Here is a 22,808-nt window from a genome sequence, read left to right on the forward strand (position 1 = left end):
CAAGCCATAAATTAAATGCACTCAACATGACACTCCCACACAGAAGCCATTGCTAGTAAAAGAGGGGTTTTTTTCCTGGTAAAACTGTTATTTATTTGAATAATGTATACGTGATCAGAAATATGAGTGCTATAAATGAATCCAATAAATACTTTCTCTTCTTAGTATACAGTGACTCAAATTGTGGCATGTCTTATTTCATTCTTGCAGTTCCTGAAGGTCTCAAACTGCAACATTCCTACCTGCTTTCTCCCTGTGGCTCTAAGAAATGCTTGCTCTCAAGCTTGAACTAACAGAGTACAATTAAAAAAAGCTTTCTTCTGACAAACTCAGAAAAGCAGGGAGAACCTATTCAGCTATTTGACTTAAGAAAATGGAATACACAATCCCACTTTAAGAACTGATAAAGGCTAAGTAAGGAAAGAGAGAGTACTGCTTTGGTTGAGGATTGACTGCTTCTTAAAATCTAGTTGAAATCAATTCTTACAAGCTTCAGGAAGTCTGCAGTTAAGAATTCCAAAGCAAGGATAATTTCTTCCTTAATTTGCTATTTTAGGGTACCTTAATTCCTAGCTTCCTCAGTAAAATCCTTCATGTTAAAACTCATACCACCTTTTGTCTCTACACTGCACAGGGAAGGTGTTCGATGCAGAACAGCATCAACATACCCAGACTTAATTCTATCTGTCCTCAAGACAGCACAGCAATTGCAGAGGTACGTGCAGGCCTTTTGTATGCCAATTGTCAGTCACTAAACATTGCTAAAATAGCAGTGAACAACTAGGCACATACAGTTCTAAATAACTGTAACATCTAAAACAATTGAATAGAGGTTTTAAAAACTTCTCCCAAACACTCCTGAGCTTACTTGCAAAGTTGGGCTAAGACAGTCACGCAAAATCTCTTGGTGGTTTACTTCATGTAGCATCTCCAAAGCCTGCTTCCTCTCCTGCAGCGGCCTTACAGGAGACAAGTTATGCACAAGAAGCCTCCCAAGTTGCGTACGGAATGTGTCCTTACATAACAAGAGGATCCTGTTCCACTGCTGTTTTGGAGTGCTCATTCTGCTGGTGCCCTTAGTAATGGAGACAACTTTTTAATATTACACAGTTAGGGCTTACTTCTACCAAGTTTTTCACATTACAAAATAAACACAGTTAATATGATCAAAATACAAGACAAAGTTTTATCTACCAAAATAAGTGTTTTAATTTAGTACAGTGATTATTATTATGGGTTAAAAGGCATTCAACTAAAACAATCCAGAAAGTGAAAATTGTGATGTAGAGGATTTAAAAAACAGAGGGTTTTTTTGATTGCTCATTTTAATCAACAGTCCTTTTACATTAATCACCAGTTTCTGAACAGATTACCTCAAAAGATTAGAAACCATGCCTTGGAAGGAGATGTGTGTGTTCACAAAAAGAAACTTGCCATCTTTGCAAAGTGCTACAAGTATGGCACAATGGAAAGATAATCCATCTATCAAACGTAATTTTTCTGAGATAGAAAGAAAATTATGTAGAACCACTTTTACCAAGATGACCTAAGAAAGAGTAATAACACTCTTCATATTATCCAAGCAAAAACTGATCACCTTGGAAAGGCTGACAAGCTAACACCTGTATGTTAGAAGAGAAGACTTTCAGCCCTTTGGAAGGAATTGAAAAAAAGAGAAATCTGTCCTTCCCAACTCCAAAAAATACTATAAACACAAATTGCTCAGAAAATCACCACCTGTGGAGGCACAGAAGATCTGGTTTTATAGGCTTCAGCAAACCTAAATGCTGAAGTTTAAAACACCAAGCAAATTTGCTTAGTGCAAGAAAGTCTATTTAAGTTTTGTGTTCTTGTTCAAGCAGAATTTTGCTAAATGTAAAGATAAAAAATCAGAACAGATCAATTTATTATTTTACAACTGCAGAGTAACTGGGAAGCTGAACAGGGTTTTTAAAGCCACACTTGAATGGGGAGATGCAGTAAGAAAAGCATTTATGGACCGAATACACTATGCATGAAAGTTCCTAATAAAGGAATCTTACGAAATACGCTTCAATGTGGAGAGCATCTAATTACTTACAATGGATACTTTGATTCCTTCCACCAACATTTTGACCATTTCTTTAAGAAAAGGATTTATTCTGCTAGTCAGTTCTTGCTGGCTTTCTTCTTCAGGAACTTCCAGTTGAGATGTTGAAAGTCTGCTTTGACTTGTATTTTCTGTTATACCCAGTACATCAAGGCACTCTTCGGTAGAGGCTTAAATTTTAAGAGGTACATATTGATCAGTACCGTCTCAAGCGTGATAATCCTACAATCCTTTATATTTAAAAGATTGTACAATACAGGAGAAAGTACAAGATTATATTTGTATATTAATTATATCAAACACTGTCTTTGCTGATATATTTACCATATTTATTCTCTCTTGCTTTTGCAGAATTTGAACTAGCTCTCAAAGTCATCAAGCCTTGATAACTAATGTAGTCATTTCATTAAAAAATTGCATTTTAAGAGAGCAGATGCTCCCTTTGGCAATTAAATCTTCAGGTAATAATTCAGGCAGCTAACACACGAATGGACTAATGTAGAAATAAAACAACTGTTCAGTTCATTCAGATAAAAAACATTACCCAGATTGCCAGTTACATAATACTGAGAAACAAATCACAGAGAATGATGTTTTATGGCTAAATCCATTAAACTTGTGTCAGTAGTACGACTTTCCTAACACTTCAACACTGCAAAAGCAAGAATTCATTTGTCATCAAAACAGAAACAAACAAAAAGAAATCCTACCTAAATAAATGAGCCTGTTAACAGCCAGAACAGTCAGCCTCTGTAACCTTTGTGCAAACTCAGACTCAGTGGCTTGGATAGGATTTTCTTGGCTCATTCTCCGCTGCATCATCATGTTGAATTCCTCACTTGCTAGTGAGCGCATTTTCACCAGCAGAGCATCAGACTGAGCAAGTGAAAACTTCCTGGAACCTTTAAGGAGAGAAGCATGAATAGAATTCTACTAAAATGTAGAAAAACTCAATCACTCAGCAACTGCTTACATCCAAAGAGACCACATCATTTAAGGAAACTAACATTCGAAATACATCAAGATCAAAGGGAACAGAAGTGTCACTGGGTGTTTTTGTCTTTCTTATTTTTAATTTTTAAAGCTTTTTGATAATAAATATATAAATTTCAAATAATAAGTAATACCACAAAATGAGTTAGTCTCAAGATCAGATTTATCATATAACTTCAAATGTTTTTGCACAAAAATATGGAACACACTACTTTTAGTCCTCTTTTTATTGTATAAATTGGATAAAGGATTAAAAACTAGCGATGCAACAAAATATCACATATTGCAGAGTGGGTTCATCAGCACAAATGATGGGCCAGACATATCATCAAACACATTTTGTACCATACCTATTGCCACTAATAGAAGCACAGTATCTAACTTACAAGAATATTCCTCAGAATTTTCTTGAAGTGAACTGGCAGGCCTTGACTGTACTTCCTTCTTTTGGAAATAACTATTTCTATTTACCTTTAGTGCCTTTCCAAGTTCACTAATATAAAAACATTTCACTATACTTAATATATATGTATATAACATTTCACTAGGTTGATGGAGGGGGTTCTCAAAAGATGACCATCCCAAGAGAAACATTCCCATAGTAAACAGCGAATAACAAGTCTTTGACAGGTTGTTAAATTGTATCTTTTGTGAAGTCCTTAATGCAGCTTCATTTATAAGAAACGTACAAAATCAACTTACAGCCAGAGAACTCCAAAACCTCTACAGAAGGACTGACAAGCTATTGAATACTGGGAAAGTATTACTGCTGAAGCTAGAACTGAACACAGGTTTTAAAAACCACAGTGGCACTTCCAAGTATAAATTTGGAGTGGCAGGTATTTATTTCAGGATGATCTCTAATGAAAAGCTGTTGCAACGAACCAATCCTCACATCATAGCAGTGTTAGTTACAAGCACTAACTTGATTTTGGCATTATCTTACTGTGAGGTTGGCTATTACAAGCATTATGAATCACTTTAAAAGCATCTTTACTAAGCAACTTGCGAATTTAAGAGAATCCCAAAAGAAGGTAATCTTGTGGAACCATCAAGTAATACATACAGGAGAAAGTACAAGAATGCTACGCTTCTGCTACTCACCCGCGATGCCTTTGCGCTTTTGAAACATTGTGTGATGTGGTGCTGAGGGTGATGGGGCTGAACTGGCCTGCTCCTGAGCATCTTGGCTTGCTGTGGTTTTTATTAATTCAATGGCTGCTTGAAGAACTCTTAACTGCAGAACAATTGCCATATCTAGAGAGAGAGGCATAAAAAGTATACATGACCTGCTTTACAACTCTTCAAGAATTTTTACCAGATGTTTGTAACAAGTCAAAACACAAAATGTGTCAAGAGCTATAAAACTCTAGATTCCACAGGAGTCACACAAAGTCAGCTCACTATTCCACAGATACAAACACTACAGAAATGACTTCTCATACAAAAGCCATTGAATTTGATTACTCCAAAACAAGCTACATGAAACAGCACAGAATGTTTCCATTTAAATATCCTTAAAGAACTTTTACAGTCACTGTTTTTTCAGATTAGCAGTACACAATTCTTGACCACAAGGCAGGCTCTTAAGGAAAACTACTAATTTGAGTATGACTTAGAAGAGAAAGATGCATCACCAGGAAACTCCCCCTTCTCCCTCAGCAGGAATATTAAACAAAAAACAATGGGGAAGGGATTTACTTTTCCAGTCCCATGACCCCAAAAATTAGCAGAGAACTTACTTTGCATCCTTGCATTTTTACTATTTTGAAGATGACCCAGCAGCACAAGGAGGTCTTCAATAACACGAAAATATTGAGAACCTGAGGAGCTGCAGGCATGAATTGCAACTGCTACCAGCAGCTGTTGTATATCGCATGCAAGTAACTTGTAGTCATTCAAGGGAATGCTGCAAACAAAGTTGTAGTTACCAGAAACATGACAATTCTAGTAGACTGTAACTCTTAACAAGACCCATTATTATTCCCCTTGTTACTTCTGCCTGCTGTACCTAGTATTACATTGTACTTCATATAAAAATGTTACTGCTGAAGACTAGAAAGTTGTATTTCAAGACATTTCTTCAGTGTTAACTCTGGCAGATTGGAGGCCTGCAAATTTTTGAAGCATTCTAATGTTGAGAGCAGCACAGTTTTATTGGAAAAGCAATGGTGTATTACTATCAGACTTTTAAGTTAAAGAACAAGTCTGAAATCCTGTATTTCTCAAAAAAATATCAGGATAATCTCATTTTGTAACCATGCTGAACAAAAACTATATTGAGGTAAAAAGGAAACCTTTCCATTTCTTCAGGATACCAACTAATGGAATAAAATAAGAAAACCCTGTCTCTCTTTTGTTCCCTCTATAACCTTTTTTAAAGTACAGAATATTTATAGCTAATAAAGTCATTGAAGTTACTCAAAATTTCAAATATTAAATCACAGACAGTACAGGAGAGACTTTTCAGTTTTGATATTGACCATAGGTACAGTAGAATGCTATAATTTTCTGGGCCTTTATCTTACTGATCAGTTTTATCAAGAAAAGCATTGAAAGTGCAGACAGTGTGAGAAAAATCACATTTTAAAATGTCATTTTCCTTGAATGTTTAAGATATGGAAAGAACATTTTATATTCCATTATTTGAACTGACTATCTAAACATTAACTTTAAATTACAGATGTAAATAAAGCTGAAAATCTCAAACCCAGTATTATTTTGTACATGCTCTCTGATAATTTCAGAAAGTAGAAAAAATACAATACAGTACTTTCTTGTGAGCCTTAAGGCTGTGCCTAGAATAGATAGCAACAGAAACAATACTCACTTTGTTTCCAGTCCATTGAGAGCAGCCAGTGTATTACACAACACATAGAGCAAACCATTATCAAGCAGTAGGTCAGCAACTTTTGAGCAGGAATTTATGATTTGCAGGAGGAGGCAGAAGCAGTTATGCAGCAGAACGTTATCATAGAGAGAATTCTCTATTAGACCCAGAACAGGAATGACACACCATTTTCGAAAGAGTCCAACATTCTTGACATCTTCCAGATCAAATCTGTTACCAGAAATATGAGTAAGTGGCATCCTAAAGAACAGCCTGATTAAAAAAATAGTACATGCAACTGGAATACCAGTTATATATCAGGTACTGGTATTTTGGCAAAGATATCCATGGTAATTTTCTACATTTTGCTGTAGTATCAATACCTATCTACTAAAAAATCCAGTAAGAGAAAAATAAACTTTTCATAGAGCCTCAAAGAAATTAAGTGCCTAACAATTAAATCTGATGCTCCAGCTAACTACCAACTGTCTACAATATAGATTTCATGAAAATAGAGGGGTTTTTAATCAGTGTAGAAAAAGGATGCATCACCTTTCCAATAGTCACTATTACAACCAACACAGACACTATCAAGAAAACAAATACAGCTTGTCATCAATATAACAATATACTGACTGTCAGGTTTGATATCCTATATCTGTTGCTGCTGAAGTTTAAGTTTAGCACCTGGCTTATTGTGATTGCAGAATGCAAAGCAGTGCTTCAGACCTTATTTTACTGGTGCACTAAGAAACTGCGTTACTATTGTAAGGTTATCAGCCTAGTTATAATAGTTATCGTATGACTATTATACACAATCCTAAAAATTTGGGACATTAGAATTACCTTTCCAGCCTCATAATAAATCCTGAAGTAGTAACAGTTTTGGGGCAAATTAAGCAGCCATGACTAAACATTGCAGTTAAACAGGAATAGTTTTTGAGTGGTGAAAATCAGGTCAAGAGGCAGAAGTAATATGGCTACAAATCCTGCAGAGGCAGCGATTGAGAAGGAACTTTTTGGAAGATTTTTGCACTGATTATATTTACACATGTGATTTCTGCACAAGCATTTAGTCAGACTAATTCTAAAAAATATCATTTACTTATATAGCTGTCTGCTTAAAGATAATCTCCTTTACTGTCAATATGAGGTGGCTCTTTGGTTCATGAAAATGGGGTATCTCTGGGATTTTCCCTAAAAGGGACAGTCATTTAAATTTAGAGCCAAGACCAGGAAGCAGCCGTGGCTTCAAGATTTTTCCTTAATCAACTTCCAAAATCCAAGAGCAGAAGTCTAGTGACTACTACTTAAGGATACAAATCAGTATCATGTAGGATCAGAGACAGAGTTAAACTGATTACAGAACATTTGAGTGCAAAGGCCTCTGAGGCACTCAGAAAGTCTGAGTGTTTACAAGATCCCAGCTCACAGCCTCCATCAGATGAAGCTGCCTGCAAACAGTTTAAGGGCCACACAATAGCCCTAAAGATTTTAATACATTTCAGTGTTAAGCAAGCAAAACATACCAAAATAGTTTTGAAGGAACTTTTTTTATGGCTGTTGACCAGCAAAGTGTACTGCTTGTAACTCACACATTGTTACGGGACATAAAAACACAGCATTACTTACTCTTCATCCAAGCCAACAGAACGGCCAAAAAGCATTTCCAAAAAGCATTCTACAACTTCCTGAGTCCCTTGATGAAGATACAGCTGGTTGGCTAGCAAAGAGAAGCCTCGATTCTTTAAGAACTTCTCCTTCTGCTCCCTCCTTGCTCTGTTGAAATATGCATCCAACAACTAAAAATAAATGCATAATTATGGTGTAAGAGTTAAACATTTAATATAATTGCCCTAAAAGTTAATTGTTGTCTGTGATTGAAATAACATTTTTTAAAATTCAAGATTGAAAACATCAATTATACTATTGCAGCTGCAATCAACACTGTCCTTGTTACAATCAACATCTGATAATATATTTTTGATCTGAAGATTCTTATGTTTTTCATAAAGTTTGGGGCAGATGCAATCACACAACAGTTAGCAAAAAACACTCAAACTTCCTACATTTGTTCCATCTTGCACTTTGGTGTGCACACAAATGCATGCATGACTTTTGTCCTCAATAAAGCCATACAGTCTTACTCTTTTTCAAATTAAAATAGAAATCTACTCAAAGTTTTTCATCTACATTAAGGAACACTGTCCTTAATACTACAAAAATCTCTGAAAATGTTGTAAAGCCTCAACTCCATCTTCAGTCCACAAATGTGTGGATGACTCCTCAGAATAGCTCAAAGTCAACTCTGATAAAAGCCAAACTAAAGTGCAAGCACTTTTTTACCTACTGCATTGTGTTTTGTGCCACTGACTTTCTACATTGTTGCTTCCATTTACATTGGTAATGCCATCATAAACTCTTAAGGCCTTTGGCTTATGTTATAGACTTTGTTTATCTATTCAAAGAGTCTGTGTTTATGTTGCTTTGTTTGGTTGGGTTTTTTTTTAAATCCATGGGGTGGAAACTTATCTTAAAATTCAGAAATAGATGCAGAAAATTGAAGAAAGCTTAACAAAAATATTAAAAACCCATCACATGTCCAACATGTTAACCATGCCAGTTCACATCTTTTTATCAGAAAACATTTGATATAGGCCTACTTTAATGACTCCTTGTTGTATGAGAGGAGATGGGTGGTTCACCAGAACTATAAGATAATCAGGTTGGATAAGTTTGTCCATCACATCTTCTAGCATGATATCAGGTAGGATTAGGAGAACTCCACGCAAGAGATCATATAATCCACAACAGATAAGCACAAGATAGTCTTCTGCACATCTGAAAACAGAGGAATATGTTTTACCACTATTTATGATCTACAGCAGGGAAAATTAAAAAATGCAAAGTTGTAATTCTTGAGGGACAGGAAGAAGGTAAGGGTTAGAAATTTGGAAGACATCATTTCTCCAATACTCCTACTACCAATCTTCATTAACACTTATTTTTAGATGGCAGATAGTAAAAAGTAGTTCTGACCAGAACTACTTTTTTTGTGAGCAGTTCCCACTTCTACTGTACATAGCAAAAATCCTGATTTTAAAATTTTTTAATGTAAATACAGCAAAAACTGAAACAATGTACACTAAAAGCTTAAAAATTTGTGTATGACAGCCATTGGAAACATTCCCTTACTTTTCAGGCTTCGAAATTTTAGAGAATAGTAATCAAGACCAAGAACTGTAAAATTAAAGCTCATGTTAATTTATTATTTTATGCACTTACCTGTCATCAGGGCTTTCAGATGGTTTTGGGGTATTCTCATTGGCTGAAGAAAAAGCAAGACTGTCCCAGTCTTCAGGAAGTACACTCTTCTGGTCAGCAAAGCTTGGCCAGCGAGCAATGGCTGATGATGTTCCAAGAACAGAGAATGCTAAGCCCAATCCTGCAAAATTACTCTGACCCTTCTGAAACGAAGGCAGTCCTTTCAGATTGTCTGGACGCCGTAGCAATGCCTCAGCTGCACCACCACCAGCAGCTTCATTACCTTTCAGGTCTGCATCAGCTTCTTTACTCTCTAATGCATTTTCAGATAATTCTACTTCTTTTGCAATATCCTCAAATGTTTCAGCAGATGTTAGCTCTGAGTCACAAACTGTTTTTGCAGACTCACAGCTGCTAAGGAAGAGTTCTTCCTGTACTCTCCTCATAGTTTCAGAACTTTCTACAAAACCAATTCTACCCTGAAGATCAATGTAGTCACGTTCACCAGTGATCTGCAGGTCATCAACACTGCTTGCCATTCTTTCAGTAAGTCTTTTTCGATGAACTTGGGGTGAGGAAGTAGGTGATGCTGGTAAGCTTTTAGAAAGCCTTCTATGTGCCTGAGAGCTTATCTTCTGCTGTACACTAGCCTTGGAAGTGCTCCCTAGAGAAATAAGGATATGATCAGCATTTCTTTCACACTAAAACCCAGCTTTTCTCTCAATGTTATGCTCTTCACCCATTTAAATTGCAGTGACCCAAGTTAATTTTATGTGCAAAACTGATTCAATGCCTAACACAGCTCAGATTTGGTTAATCAAAGTAGAGATAGTAAACTACTATGTAGCCATATGTTTAGCAAGTCACAAATGTGAAAGAAACAAAATGCAATGTAATTTTTGCCAATATACTGGAGTTTCTAGATTTAAGTTATGATCCTTCCACCTAACCCTCAGCAGGAACTTCTGTAGAATCACTGAGGGTAGAGGGCAGAGCTGGAGGTGTCTACACCAGACTCCTTGCTCAAAGCAGGGTCAAATAGAGCAGGTTGTTCTATTTGGAGCTTTGTGTAACAGGTCCAATCTGCAGTATTTCAGTGGACATCAAAATACTACTCACCAACCCTTTTACACTAAGGTTTTACACATACTTCAAATTAGAACAAGTAAGTGCATGTTTTATTTAACAGCGCTTGCTTTTAACTGCATCTTTTGACCTGAAACAGTCAAACTTTCAGAGCATGTTACAAGTCTTTAACAAAATATAGTTTTAAGAGGGGAAGTAGTCTGTATACAAGACAGGTAGAAGAAGTTTCCTGTTAGTCTAGGAAAAGGAGTTTTTTCATTCACAAGTATTTTGGAGACCATGAACCAGTTAGTACTAATGCAGTGACGATGCATCAGGAATGTATTTTTTTATGAGCGAGATATATATGAAAGAAATGCATGAATATACATACACACATACTCGTGCCAACACAGCCTGACCAAGCTGGCCTTCACACAACAGGGGAGATCTACACAGCTGCAACAGTCTTACAGTCAAGCTTTCACACACATTAGCAGGTAGTACAACAAACTGCAAACCCAAGTGCAGGTAGCAGGCTATTTAATGCACATACAAGTTCAGATATTTTATAGAATCATGCAATGTTAAGTGGATGGAATGGAGCTCAAAAGTCTTCTAGTCCCAGCACCTCCTGCCATGGACAGGGACACCTCCCCACTAGACCAGGCTGCTCAGTGCTTCATCCAACCTGGCCTTGAACACTGTCAGGGTTGGGGCATTCACAACCTCTCTGGGCAACTTGTTCCAGTGTCTTGCCACCCTCAAACTGAAAAATTTCTTCCTAATATCTAATCTAAACTTCCCCTCTTAATTTGTGCCCATTACTCCTTGTCCTATCACTATTACAGTTCCTGATTAAATATAATATTTTATATAAATAAATGTATAATTTATATAATTTTGAAATTAAAATTAGGAAGCACAAACACTCAAACATCTATTTTCACAAAAAACATTATTTTGAGTATTCCTCTGGCTCATACGAATAATCTCTATTCAACAACAACAATCTGGAAATACTGACATAAAAAAAAGCACTCATTTAGAAGAGTGAGATTTCATACATTTTCCATATGGGAAAAGGACTGATTCCACACACAATTTAATACTGTGATATGCTCTTTATACCGCCGCTTTACTAAAAAGACTAAAAAAACTTGAATAAACACTGTTTCAACTGAAGTAGCGCTTCAAGACTCAAGTTCCTTTTCCTAAACAAAGTAGCAACAAGATATCAATTGTAAAGGTGTTACATTGTGATACACAGAATATAGCCAGTCACATATGAACTGAAATACATGGATGGATGTGAAGGATTATGCACAAAAAGTATCAGCTTAATGCTTTCTACCCAGATAAGATAGCTGCCTATGGCTCGCTACTTCAGCTGCTGCCAGGTCAGGGTGCTCTCATACATCTCTAGCAGGTCTGTTTAACAAATGAAATGATTCTGCTTATCTGGTCCACTTCACTGCCTGAGCCATCAATGTGGCAATTTGTTTCAGCTTAAGAATGAGGAGCAGTTTAGGTAGCATGTTCTGTTCCATCCTTCTTACTCTGCTGCTCAGGCATCAAATTCCAAGGGACAGGGGGAGATTTGTAAGAAATATCTGTGGGAAAGTAACACTTTCAGGCATTCTAGTCATTTGCCAAAAGAGTGTGTTTTAACATCCTTGTTTTTCCAGTATTGTTTTACCTTCCAGTGGTAAAGCTGTAAATCCAGTTGGAGATGTAATCACAAATGCAGAATTGTCTACTGACTTCCCACCACTGCTGGAATTTCTCAGGTACCTAAGTGATTCAACTTTCTCCTGGAAAATTTTGCCATCTAGAAAGAAAAGATAAGGGGGGAAGTTACATAAAAACTTTTTATGTTTGCATTGCTGATAAATTAGACTCATAGTAGCCAGGCTACATTTTGAGTTGATCACTGGAGGCTAATGAGAAGTGCTCAAATCCAAAAGACTGAGAAAAAGCACTTTTTGGTTTAGTGATATAACTTCAAAATTTACTTTAGAACACTGAAAATATAATGATGAACTAAAGCAATTATATTTAAAGACAGTCCTTGCAGACATACTGACAGCACTGACAACTGACTTTGTCATGTCAAAAACAGGTGACTGTTCTCAAACGGCCTAAAAAGGCTTCAAGTATCAAAACATGCATTCTTCCCTCACTCAGAATTTTATAACAGTTAGTATTAGAAGACAGATACAAATAAACACAACCGTGCTGCCTTTGAAACGGATCACTAAAACTGGAGGTACACAGGTATTTGCAAAAGGAGAAAATATTTCAAACTTGGATGATGCTTTCCACGCTTACATAAATCATAGCTTAGGTTGTACAATGCTAATATTCAAGCATGAACTATACATTGTTTCACATTTTTAAGAAGTGCAAGAAATATTTTTTAAAGCTCACATCATTTTGCCAACATGATGATCCAGCACAGATACATTAAAACAGCTGTTGCTCTAGGTCTGCACCCCTCAAAGCCCACAAGCACTGCCAGTAGCTCGTATGCAATGAACTGATGGAGCCTGACAATGACATCCTGCAGTGCAACTAATCAGTTGCTAAAAATGCTCCTCAGGCTGATTATTTTTCTAGGAATTCAGTAACAAGAAACAAGAAAAGTGCAGGAAGGACCAAATACACATTTCTGAAGAAGTTCCATTTATAGGTAAGCTAGATGTTTTTTCTAAATTTGCCTGCAGACAAATGTGTCCAGAAAGGCAGCTAAGATTAAGCATTCTATTTAGCAGCATCAAACTTTAAAGAAAGTTAAAGGCATAACCACCAGAGAAATTATCTAGACAGAAGAAAGCTCTCAAAGTAAACCAAGCAAACAAAGTCTAACTGTAACCTGTCTCAGAAAATTAAAACTAGTCTATAGTATTAAGTTCCAACAGTTCAATATTTTTTAATAGATATTCATTAAAATACAGCACATCTTTTTTCTTTTAGATATTAGTTTATGACAAGATTTTTATTTTATTGTTTATTTCTAGCTAAATGTGGCATATTTACCTATGTGTAGGGAAAAGTAGAAGTTGACAGGGTTGTGACAAACATATGTATTAGTGGGAGGGTGAACTGCTAAGAGAAAATTAAAGACCAGTGTCAGCAGTTCCAGGTCTGGGGGAGAACCAAGTACTTCTTCAATTATTTTCACAAATGACCTGCAAACCTCCCGAGGCAGGGATGTAAGGTGTCCTTCTTTATGCTCCTAGAAAGAAAGAGTAGTACAACTGTAAGCTACTGGCAATTTTAATTTAACAAATTGTCTTTTTTTTTTTTTCCAATTGTCATGCTGTAGTAGAACAGACAAGAAAAGAAGCTCAGCTAATAAAGCTGTATTCTTTAATTTTGAGAGGAGCTACTGTACCTCCTGAAGGTTATTTAAATCCATCATGCACCAAATATTGCAGATGTTATACAAGTTGATTTTCAGAAAAATGAACATCTGCATACTATACTGCTCTGTCAAGAAATGCTGGAACTTTAGGACATGAATCACCATTGAAAGTACAGTTTATTATCATTGGATTACATATTTGTAGAGAAACTAATAGTTGCCAAAAGCAGTAACTCAAACATATTAATAACTTTCTGAACAATACCACACTGAGTCTTCTGTATTTCCACTTCAGCAGCCCTTCTTATAAACATACACATTTGAGATTCACTGATAATTATACTTGTAACTTCAGCTTGATCAAGCATTCTATATAGTTTGACAACGGCTAGCTGAAAAAATCTATGTATATGGATTTTAGAACAAAATTTCAAGAAACTTGTGGGAAACTTCATTGTAAGGTGAGCATGGTGATTATCTTGTTTCTTTCCAACTTCTCTAAATTTGCCTCTTTTTTTGATACCCAAGCACCTTAACTGAGACTGCTGTAGGAAAAGATTAAATGAAGTTAATCTGAGTAAGTTTTTTCAAAGAAAAAACTTTGTGTAGTTTCACCTTTGTTCCATCACAAAATTGCCAAGTCACTGTTGATCAATTTGAGTAGATTTTTTAACCAAGAAATTAATTTTTCCCTAATATACAAAAAAGACAGAAGAAATACTATGAAACATTCTATATCTAGGCATTTGCACTAATATACAATTTCAAAAGTTAACTATACCACTAAAAAGTTTCAAAAGTAAGGAAAACCAAGACAGAAAATAAGAGTGCAGAGAAAAGGGATTACAATACATATTTTCACAAATGGATACATGTACTATAAGCAGGAAACCATTTCAAAATCATGTTCTTAAGAAGTGTTTATCAAAGGACTGAAGCATTTCCCTAAAGTCCTTTCTGGTGTAGCTATTTCCATGCCAGGGAAGAAGCTACTACTGTACCAAAAATTTGAGATGAGTGCTCAGACTGAGCACTACAGGTGGGCTGCCCCATTAGCTCTGATGAGATATGGCACAGACAGCTTCACTGCGCAGTATCTGGTTTTCAGTAATGAAGACAAGAACCAGCACAAGACATCTCAGGTGTTTCTACATAAAAGGGACAGTTCATTTCAGCTCCTGCAGGTGTATGGCTGTGCAAGTAACCTGGTACCTAGGTTTCCAAATCACACCAGATGGTTACAAGCTCTTGTCCCTTCTGTCCAGCAGTAAATAGAGCACCCAGTAAGGAACTGTACCAGTTTACAGCAACAACATCTGTTGAAGATGGAAGTAGTCCGGAAGCACAGAGGGCAGTCTACTCAAAGTTTGCTACAGAATTTAGTCCCTTCTACACCACCCTCCCCAAATAAAAATGGGTATTTGCCAAACACAAAGTAGGATTTCAGAGTGGAAGTACCTGCAGAACCTGACAAGTTAACAGGAAGTGATGTACCACTTGAGCTTTCAATAGCTGTTTAATGTTAAACATCTGTTGGTGATGGTTAGCTCTGATAAGGATTTCTAGAGCTGCTAACAGGGTTTCCCAAACACCTTGCTGAAAAACAAAAAACAGGAATGTAGCTTCAAAAATATATTTGTGAGTCTACACACCAAGGGAAAAAAACCCAACAAAAAACGATAAACACAAAGTCAAGTTAGTTTTACACCTAAGATGATGACTAAATCAATGCAACTGGTCAGGTCAGAACAGGTTAGAAACTAACCAGAAAAGTCATGTTTGTACAAAATTAAGCATGTTTTAATGATTAAGCTATGAAAAAAATTACTTGTCTAAAATTAGTTTTGTACATTCTTAGCTATATTAAGCCTGAATGGTTATTTTCAACAGTTTAACTCCAAAAGAAAACAGGTCTTCCTTAGTTTCTCCACAAAAAAACTTATCAATTCAACTTAGAAGTCATATGCATGCATCACATTTACAGATTTAATACACTAAGGCTACCTCCATCATTGATAATGGGAGATAAATATTAAAACAGCTATTCAAAGAAAAACAAGGAACATTAATTTCTCCAGTTACATGTTAGTAACTGGAGGAGTAGTAGTTGTTAGTTAATTACTACAGTTTTCTAAAATTAATTTCAGAGCTGATAATACTGTTTCTAAATATTGAATATTAGACCTGAAGTATTTCCAAAATTAAAGTATTTACCTTTGCTTTAGACCATATCTTCCAGTCAAGCAGCAGCTTTTCTAACAATTGGACATCTTGAATAACTGCAGTAGAATCTGGGTCAAGCTGGAATTGCCCATTTTCATTTATATAGAGAATCTCATCACTGCAGCATCCTTCAAGGAGAGTCTTAAAAAGGGGGGATTTTTTTTTTTTTGAGTATCAAAACACAAAACATTTGTTCTATCCAATTTATAAAAACATTTGTTCTATCCAATTTATAAAAACATTTGTTCTATCCAATTTATAAAAAAACATCTTTAAAGAGACAGCATACTCTTGATAGGGAAGACATATCTACCTGGTCAACACCAAACTTGCTTCAAATCACTGTTCTGCCTTTGTAAAAGCAGCTTCAAATATACATTTAAAATCACAGAGAAGTTTTTTGTCCTAATATTGACCAAAATACCAGGTTTAAAAGAGGACTTTACCTTCAGCATGCGAAATCCAACAATGCATTTTGGTTTGATCAACACCCGATGAATCATAGAATAACCATTACAGTTGTCCATCTCCTGTATTCTCTGTTGATTGCATTTTGTTAAAGATAGTATAAGTTGTAGTGCTAAAGCTTGAGTGTCTTCACAGCTGCTAATCTCTACTACCTGAGGAAAAGGCAAATTTAATAAGACAGTTTAAGTGAGAAACATCTAGAAAAAAAGCTTTGTTGCACTCCTAAATAACTACTTCTGGATTAAATCTCTTTTGTCTATGTGTGTACATGCAGATATTATGCTTGAGGTGCTAATTTCTACTGTGCTAAATTACTGCTATGGAAATAGAAGTCACATTACAGAAACCCCTTTCTAAGAAAAAAATCTGTTCTAAATAAATTTTAAGCAGAAGATACTTGCCATACTACAAAGTCACAAGGTCATGAAATACATGAGCCACTAATAAGAATAAACTGTTTGCCCTGAAAAAAGTATTTTTCTTAAGTGTTTAAGGAAAGCTATAAAAAAGTTCCTGAAGTTCTAGACTAAGTCTAGCTGTAAATGTCAAACATTAAAGTTTTATTTTATCCATAAAGAGACAAGCAATTTGATAGATGAAGACCATGAACCCTTTTCCCCCTCTTTGCTTTCTACGATTCTTGAATCCCAAGAGCAACTACTATTTTTACCAAAAATGTACAAGAATGAAATCTCACATTAATGGAACTTCAGTTCCTATAGGTTCCCTTGACATGTACCTGTTAATTCTGCTGCACTTATAATACAGGTGTATAAATGTGTAAGACCTGCATTGTCTCACAGCTGATCTATTTGCTTGCCTTACTGATGCAAACAGTCTTCAGCAGGATCTATAGAAGATACTTAGCATAAATTTACATAATACAGTAACATGGATTAGGATTTTCTCCTCAGATTTCACTATCAGTGGTAAAATTACAACAGGCAGTGTCTTTATAATCATTATCTAATGTGCATTTGTTACTACTCTTGCCATACCCTTCAGAACAATGCCAGAGGCACACAAATCAGACAAGTCTTAGGCCTACATTAGTATTTTGTATTAACTGTAGTACTTCAGAGACTGCTAGCACAAATATTAGCCTCTCCATGTAAAGGCCACAGTTAAGCAGTAACTAAGTTACAGCCTTCCTATTTTTCAAATTGCAATTTTTATTAGGATAAGACTTTGAACACAGCTGAACAGTTATCACCAAAAAGCTCTCACTAGTCATTAGATAAAAATAAAGCTTTGCATACCATGTAGTTTCATATTTATTCATACTTGCATTTTGAGTATCCTGTGGTTAAAGATATGCAATGAATTTAGGTGCCTCAAAACAGAGACCAAAAATACAATCAGTTCTACAACACCCTTAAAAACAATCTCTTTTGATATTTAAAAGCCTCATTTCTAAATCAGAATGTAACACCCCATCTTACATATTGGCAATATTATAAAAGCCATAATGCAATAGAACTATAATTACATTTCCAGTTTAAGACAACCTGCATGATGCGGTCTTATGCCACAGATATTTTCAACAAGTTTTGTTTAACAGAAAAGCATCACATGCAGACTAGAGCAAGGCAGCTAGAACAATGATTTTCTACCCAAGATACATGGAAAATTTTATATGGGAGAACAGATACACACACACCCCTCCCCTTACCCTAGCAAAGAGGAAAACAAATGCACCAGTTCCTCCAATTTCATGTAGTATACTCTGCAGAGTTTTATATTCAACTGGCTGAAGTGCTTTTAGGTGATGAGAGTCCAATACATTGCTCTGAACTTCTTTCAAACTGAAAGGTCTCTGAGAAGGTACAGTTTTCACCTGACCCTTCAGTCTAATGACAGGCTCGTATATGGTGTACTGACCAGGGCAGCTTGTGGTATAAACAACAGCAAGACTCTCCTGAAAAAAAAAGGAGTTTAAATTTTTTTCTAGAAATATAATACCAAAAACCACACACACCAAGGACACAAAAAAGCCAAAGGCAAAAGTCACCTAACAGCAAGTTGTAACAACTGTGGCAGTTCATTTCTACTGTAGCGTTAACAGGCACTGAGGTTGCGTGTGGATGCATGCACACTAAAACACGACAGGATTTCCAAATGTTAGCTAACTCATGCAATAGCTAAAGCATAGAAAATTAAGAAAATGCTAAGAAATTTCACTAAGGATCCCCCTCTCATTATCTGAAGAATTACATAACTTTTTTGCATAAAAAAACAAAGTTACTGACAAAATTTAAAATAAAATGAGCATAGAGAGGCAATGAGTAAATAGTTTCCTTTTCTAAAGTAGCAAGCCAAAATACTGATGCTTATTAAAAACTCCACCAGTTTTTTGTTTTAATTCTATTCTTTATTCAGCTTTGCCATAAGAGAAACTCAACACAAGTTTTGTTAATGAAGAGACTTAAACCAAAGCTCCTATGGAAAGGAACTAACTTATTTTCACAAACATGTAATATTATCTTATTTGGATGTTATTTAGAACAGAGAAATAATTTCATTTAAGCAGCTTGCACTCTATGCAAAAGTGCAAAGATTAATTTATCACTTGAGCACAAGTTCTCTCTGGCTATTTGGTGTTCAGTAAGGCAAAATAAGCTTATAAATTGAATGACTGATTTGTTAAGCTCTTATCCCATTCATTCCTTCTTAACCTACTCAAAATTTAGTACCATTGTTTACAAGGATCACATCGAGACAGAATGATCCTTTGCCCACAAAATGAAATCAGAAAAATCCCTCTAGTGGGAACAATTCATACAGCAGGAATTGCTAGCGTATGAATTCCCAGAATATAGCAGGCTTCACTGATAAGCAAGTTTTATTTTTTCTTCCTCTAGCCTAAGTATATTTGCACCTGAATCTAGCAGGGCTGTTTCAGCTGGGAAAGATGACAAAAGCAGTATCTGCCAGCTGGAAAATGACTTTTCAGCTAAACTTGATGCAAACTTACTCCCTTCAAAACCTTCAAGGAATTGGGATGAATTCTTTTGCTTTCTTAAAGCCAGATAAATCTTCATTTCTCCTCTCAGTTTTAATCTTAAAAGGTTAACTTAGCAGTCCTTGGCTACCTTTACACAAATGGAGGGAAGAGCTACATATCCATTCTAGAGCTTTTGGAGGTGCCTGTTTATCCACTATGATTTATGTGCAGTATTATTTATAGATGCTGGAACATGTAGAAATTTTCAGAACCCAACCTAAAGCAAGATGAAATGGTCACCCTGTGTGGAGTTCAGCTCCCATTAAAATAAGTAGGAAGAGCCCTGCAGTGATTTTAATGAGAAGAAGATTCAATCCTCTCTACTTTGATCAAATGAAGCACTTTGGGAGACAGCGGGAAACATGTTGCCACTTTCTTAATCAATTCTAAAATATTAAGGAACATTTTTAAGTAGAAACTTACAATTAAAGGCCCAAGATCCACTTCCTTTTTTGTCATGAAGAGCTCCTTAATTTGTTCACATTGTAGAATCTCTTTACTTATGTACTTAGAGAAGTCAGACAATGTTTTGCCATATTTACAAGGCATTATAGATGTGAAGTCTGGGCCACATGTGTATAAGTAAAATGCTTCCTCCAGTCCAATATTTGCACCTAAAACTCAGATAATAATCTGTTAGCTCTTGACTATACAATAAGGCAAAATTCATACATTGGTTAGCAGGATCAGAGACTTTACAAGGAATATCACCAACTGGATTTTGTAGGCTCTGATGATAAAACAATCAGTGCAGCCTTTTGCTTGCTATTAGCCACAGTAGATCAGTGACTTCTGACACATCACAGGCCAGATCAATTCAGTGGCAAAGACAACTGAAACCAAGCCAGGAAAATGACCTGCATGAACTGAAGATCAACATCTCTGAGTAATTTCACTTTTTAAAATTAAAAAGTCATCTATCCAAGCCTCCTCAAAGCTTTCAAAGCATAGCAGGATTACAGACAGAAACAATATGCTGCATTGTCTTGGGGACTTGGGTAGTGACTGAGCAGGATGCAACAACAGCACACTACAAGTGACAGAAGGGAAAAAATCCCATAGGAGGTAGAAGACCAAATGAATCTTCCCTTTCTGGGCAGCACATCTTGGGTCATCTGTGACCTGAGAACACAAGCTCAAAAGAAGCACCCAGAAGTACCCAGGTCTGATGTGTGGGGGCATGACAACTATACAGCCGCAAATCCAGGGCTCTCTGCATATGTCAGCCATGCAGGCAGTAGGCACGTGGCAACCAGACCATGTAGATTCTACAGGTTACATTTATGACAAGTATCTTGCCTATGCCCACACAAATACACAGCTACACATACAGGACCTGTATGCGCCACACACCCTGGGCAAACTGATCTCGCTTGTGGAGTAGTCCTGACTGAGCCACAGCACCTGAAATGCCAGGTGACAAAACAGCAGGGTTCCAGCCTTCAGCATTAAACAAACAGTCCAAAATACTAGATAAAATTTCCCAAGGAAGGGGGGGAGAATTATACATCTAAGAAATCCCCAGAGTAACACTACAAGTTCCAGAAATAAGCATGCTTAACTCAGCATTCAGTAGTTCAGATTTTGTTAACTTTTTTATATGCTTCAAGTGATTTGAAGCTAGCAGCAGGTAACTGAAATCAATTTTCCAGGTAAGAGACTGAGTGCTTTAAGAAAAAAAAAAACAGAGCAAATATCACTCTCTCTCTACCCCCTATCCCAAGGTATTATTTTAAAAAATTCTGAAAAAATTGCCAATTATGGCACTAAACAGAAAGCAAGAGAATATGGCAGAAGGACACATTAGGAAGTATCCAATACTGAAACATTTGCCTACATTCTCCCTGATATATTATGCTGCTAAAGGGTGTATTGTTTTTACTGTAAAAACTTGGCATGTTAAACAACATATTAAAATAAGCATTTGATTTTGGAGGGGAAAGAGGAAATGAACACTCATTCAAGAAAAAAGCATACAAAAGTACCATTAAATAGAAGCAGATTTCCAAGATCCCATCTACCCGACAATCGAAGCAAATCTTCTTGGGATGATGCACAATGGCCAATCATGCAAAATGTTTTGTTACTGTCAGATGATAAGCTTGTTTTCCTTGGTAGTGCAAAATCTAAATTAATTTCACATTGCCTAAAAATACATATAAATAAACAAGTTCAAATATTAAGAACTGATCAAAATTGCTATCTAAGATATCCAGCTTACGTTTAAAATTCATTTTAATATTCAGTAGATGAGAAGCCATGCTGTCATCAATGCTAAATTACTGAAGTCCTCTTCAACTTCCAGGCACCTTAAGACTCAGTAACAATGATACATGTATTCAAATACTGCACAGAACAGATGAATACAGTCCCAGCTAGGGCTGCCATGAAATCAAGTTTTCCTAGCTCTGACATACCTTCCTTCTTTCCTCTGACCTCAAAGTGGAAATGGTATGAGCACTATACACACTTTTAAAATACCACAATTTTTCAAGCATTTCTGCTATTCCTAACAAGTCAAAGCCCTTTGAGTATGCTAAAGCATATCATGAAAACTGTGGCTCACATATGCTGGAAAACACCATGTTGAGGATTTGCTTGTACCAGGAAACATTGTCAGAATTGGTGTGCTGCACAGCCACAGGCAATAAGCCTGATGCTTTCAGAAAGCATCCAATTAACTTTATGTGCCTTTATATAAACAGACTGATTGGACTGTAAAGGTCATTCAAAGCTTCCTGAAAGAGCCTAACTATTAGCAAACTAGCAACTAAATCTATACACAGAGAGGCCTCAACATCTACACATGGGGAGAACATTGTAGTATTTTTAGCTTCCTCCCATATCTCCATATTTGGACTTTATTGAATACCAGCATGCACAGGCTTAACATAGCCCTCACAGTCTGGACTTTAGGAAGACAGGGAAAAGACTGTGATATTTAATAAATTCATTTTTCTCTAATCAGTAAACAATTCATGCACATACAGGCCCACTCAACCTAGTATCAAGTACCTCACTTAGGAGCATGGACCTTAACTTTGCAGTGGAAGTAGTACTTCTCACTGTCAGTTCTTCTCTAAAGTATTTTTTAACTTCTTCCCTATTCATTTCTCTCAGTGGAACAAAGTGACTGCCTTTTCTCCGACTCCTCTTAATTCCTACTTTCAACAATATTGCCAGTACCTGACCTACACCTCCTTAATTTGGATTCATCCAGATACATTATGTCTACTGCTAACTTCATGCCATAGCTTATTTTGGCTTCTACTCAAAATCTTGTAGTACTTCCCTCTTTCACTTATTTGTGATGAAAAAAACCATTGATGTTAGCACTGGTCCATGGTATAAACTGACAATTCTCAAAGTAATCCATGAATATTCCGGATTCCTCTAAAGAATTCCTAGCAGTGTAACACACCCCCTTCTCCTATCCTAGAAGACTACTCAGCCATAACTGCAGCTTGCACCAAAATATTGCAGATGTTTTCCTACCAGACAATAT

The 22,808-nt window shown here is 36.2% G+C and overlaps 1 protein-coding gene across 5 annotated transcripts in view; it reads right to left on the reverse strand.

Moving 5' to 3' along the window:
- The window catches only part of LYST (lysosomal trafficking regulator), a 78,981-nt gene that overhangs the window by 22,696 nt on the left and 33,477 nt on the right, over window positions 1–22,808 (reverse strand). For 4 of the 5 annotated variants that reach the window (XM_042025288.1, XM_042025287.1, XM_042025290.1 and 1 more), the window contains 17 exons: window positions 21,289–21,449; window positions 19,727–19,917; window positions 17,972–18,217; window positions 16,278–16,451; window positions 15,823–15,972; window positions 15,067–15,204; window positions 13,281–13,479; window positions 11,941–12,072; window positions 9,198–9,840; window positions 8,576–8,753; window positions 7,545–7,714; window positions 5,913–6,143; window positions 4,825–4,991; window positions 4,187–4,339; window positions 2,800–2,991; window positions 2,081–2,259; window positions 869–1,075 (listed from right to left, as the gene is read on the reverse strand). In XM_042025288.1, coding sequence (XP_041881222.1) covers window positions 869–1,075; window positions 2,081–2,259; window positions 2,800–2,991; window positions 4,187–4,339; window positions 4,825–4,991; window positions 5,913–6,143; window positions 7,545–7,714; window positions 8,576–8,753; window positions 9,198–9,840; window positions 11,941–12,072; window positions 13,281–13,479; window positions 15,067–15,204; window positions 15,823–15,972; window positions 16,278–16,451; window positions 17,972–18,217; window positions 19,727–19,917; window positions 21,289–21,449 — 3,511 coding nt within the window. The remainder of the gene's footprint in view (window positions 1–868; window positions 1,076–2,080; window positions 2,260–2,799; window positions 2,992–4,186; window positions 4,340–4,824; window positions 4,992–5,912; window positions 6,144–7,544; window positions 7,715–8,575; window positions 8,754–9,197; window positions 9,841–11,940; window positions 12,073–13,280; window positions 13,480–15,066; window positions 15,205–15,822; window positions 15,973–16,277; window positions 16,452–17,971; window positions 18,218–19,726; window positions 19,918–21,288; window positions 21,450–22,808) is intronic. The other variant, XM_042025291.1, reaches the window with a different exon arrangement.

Source organism: Corvus kubaryi, unplaced genomic scaffold, assembly GCF_017639235.1.
Source record: "Corvus kubaryi isolate FWS band 111438036 unplaced genomic scaffold, C.kubaryi_AGA036_p1.0 37266, whole genome shotgun sequence".
Lineage (NCBI taxonomy): Eukaryota > Metazoa > Chordata > Aves > Passeriformes > Corvidae > Corvus > Corvus kubaryi.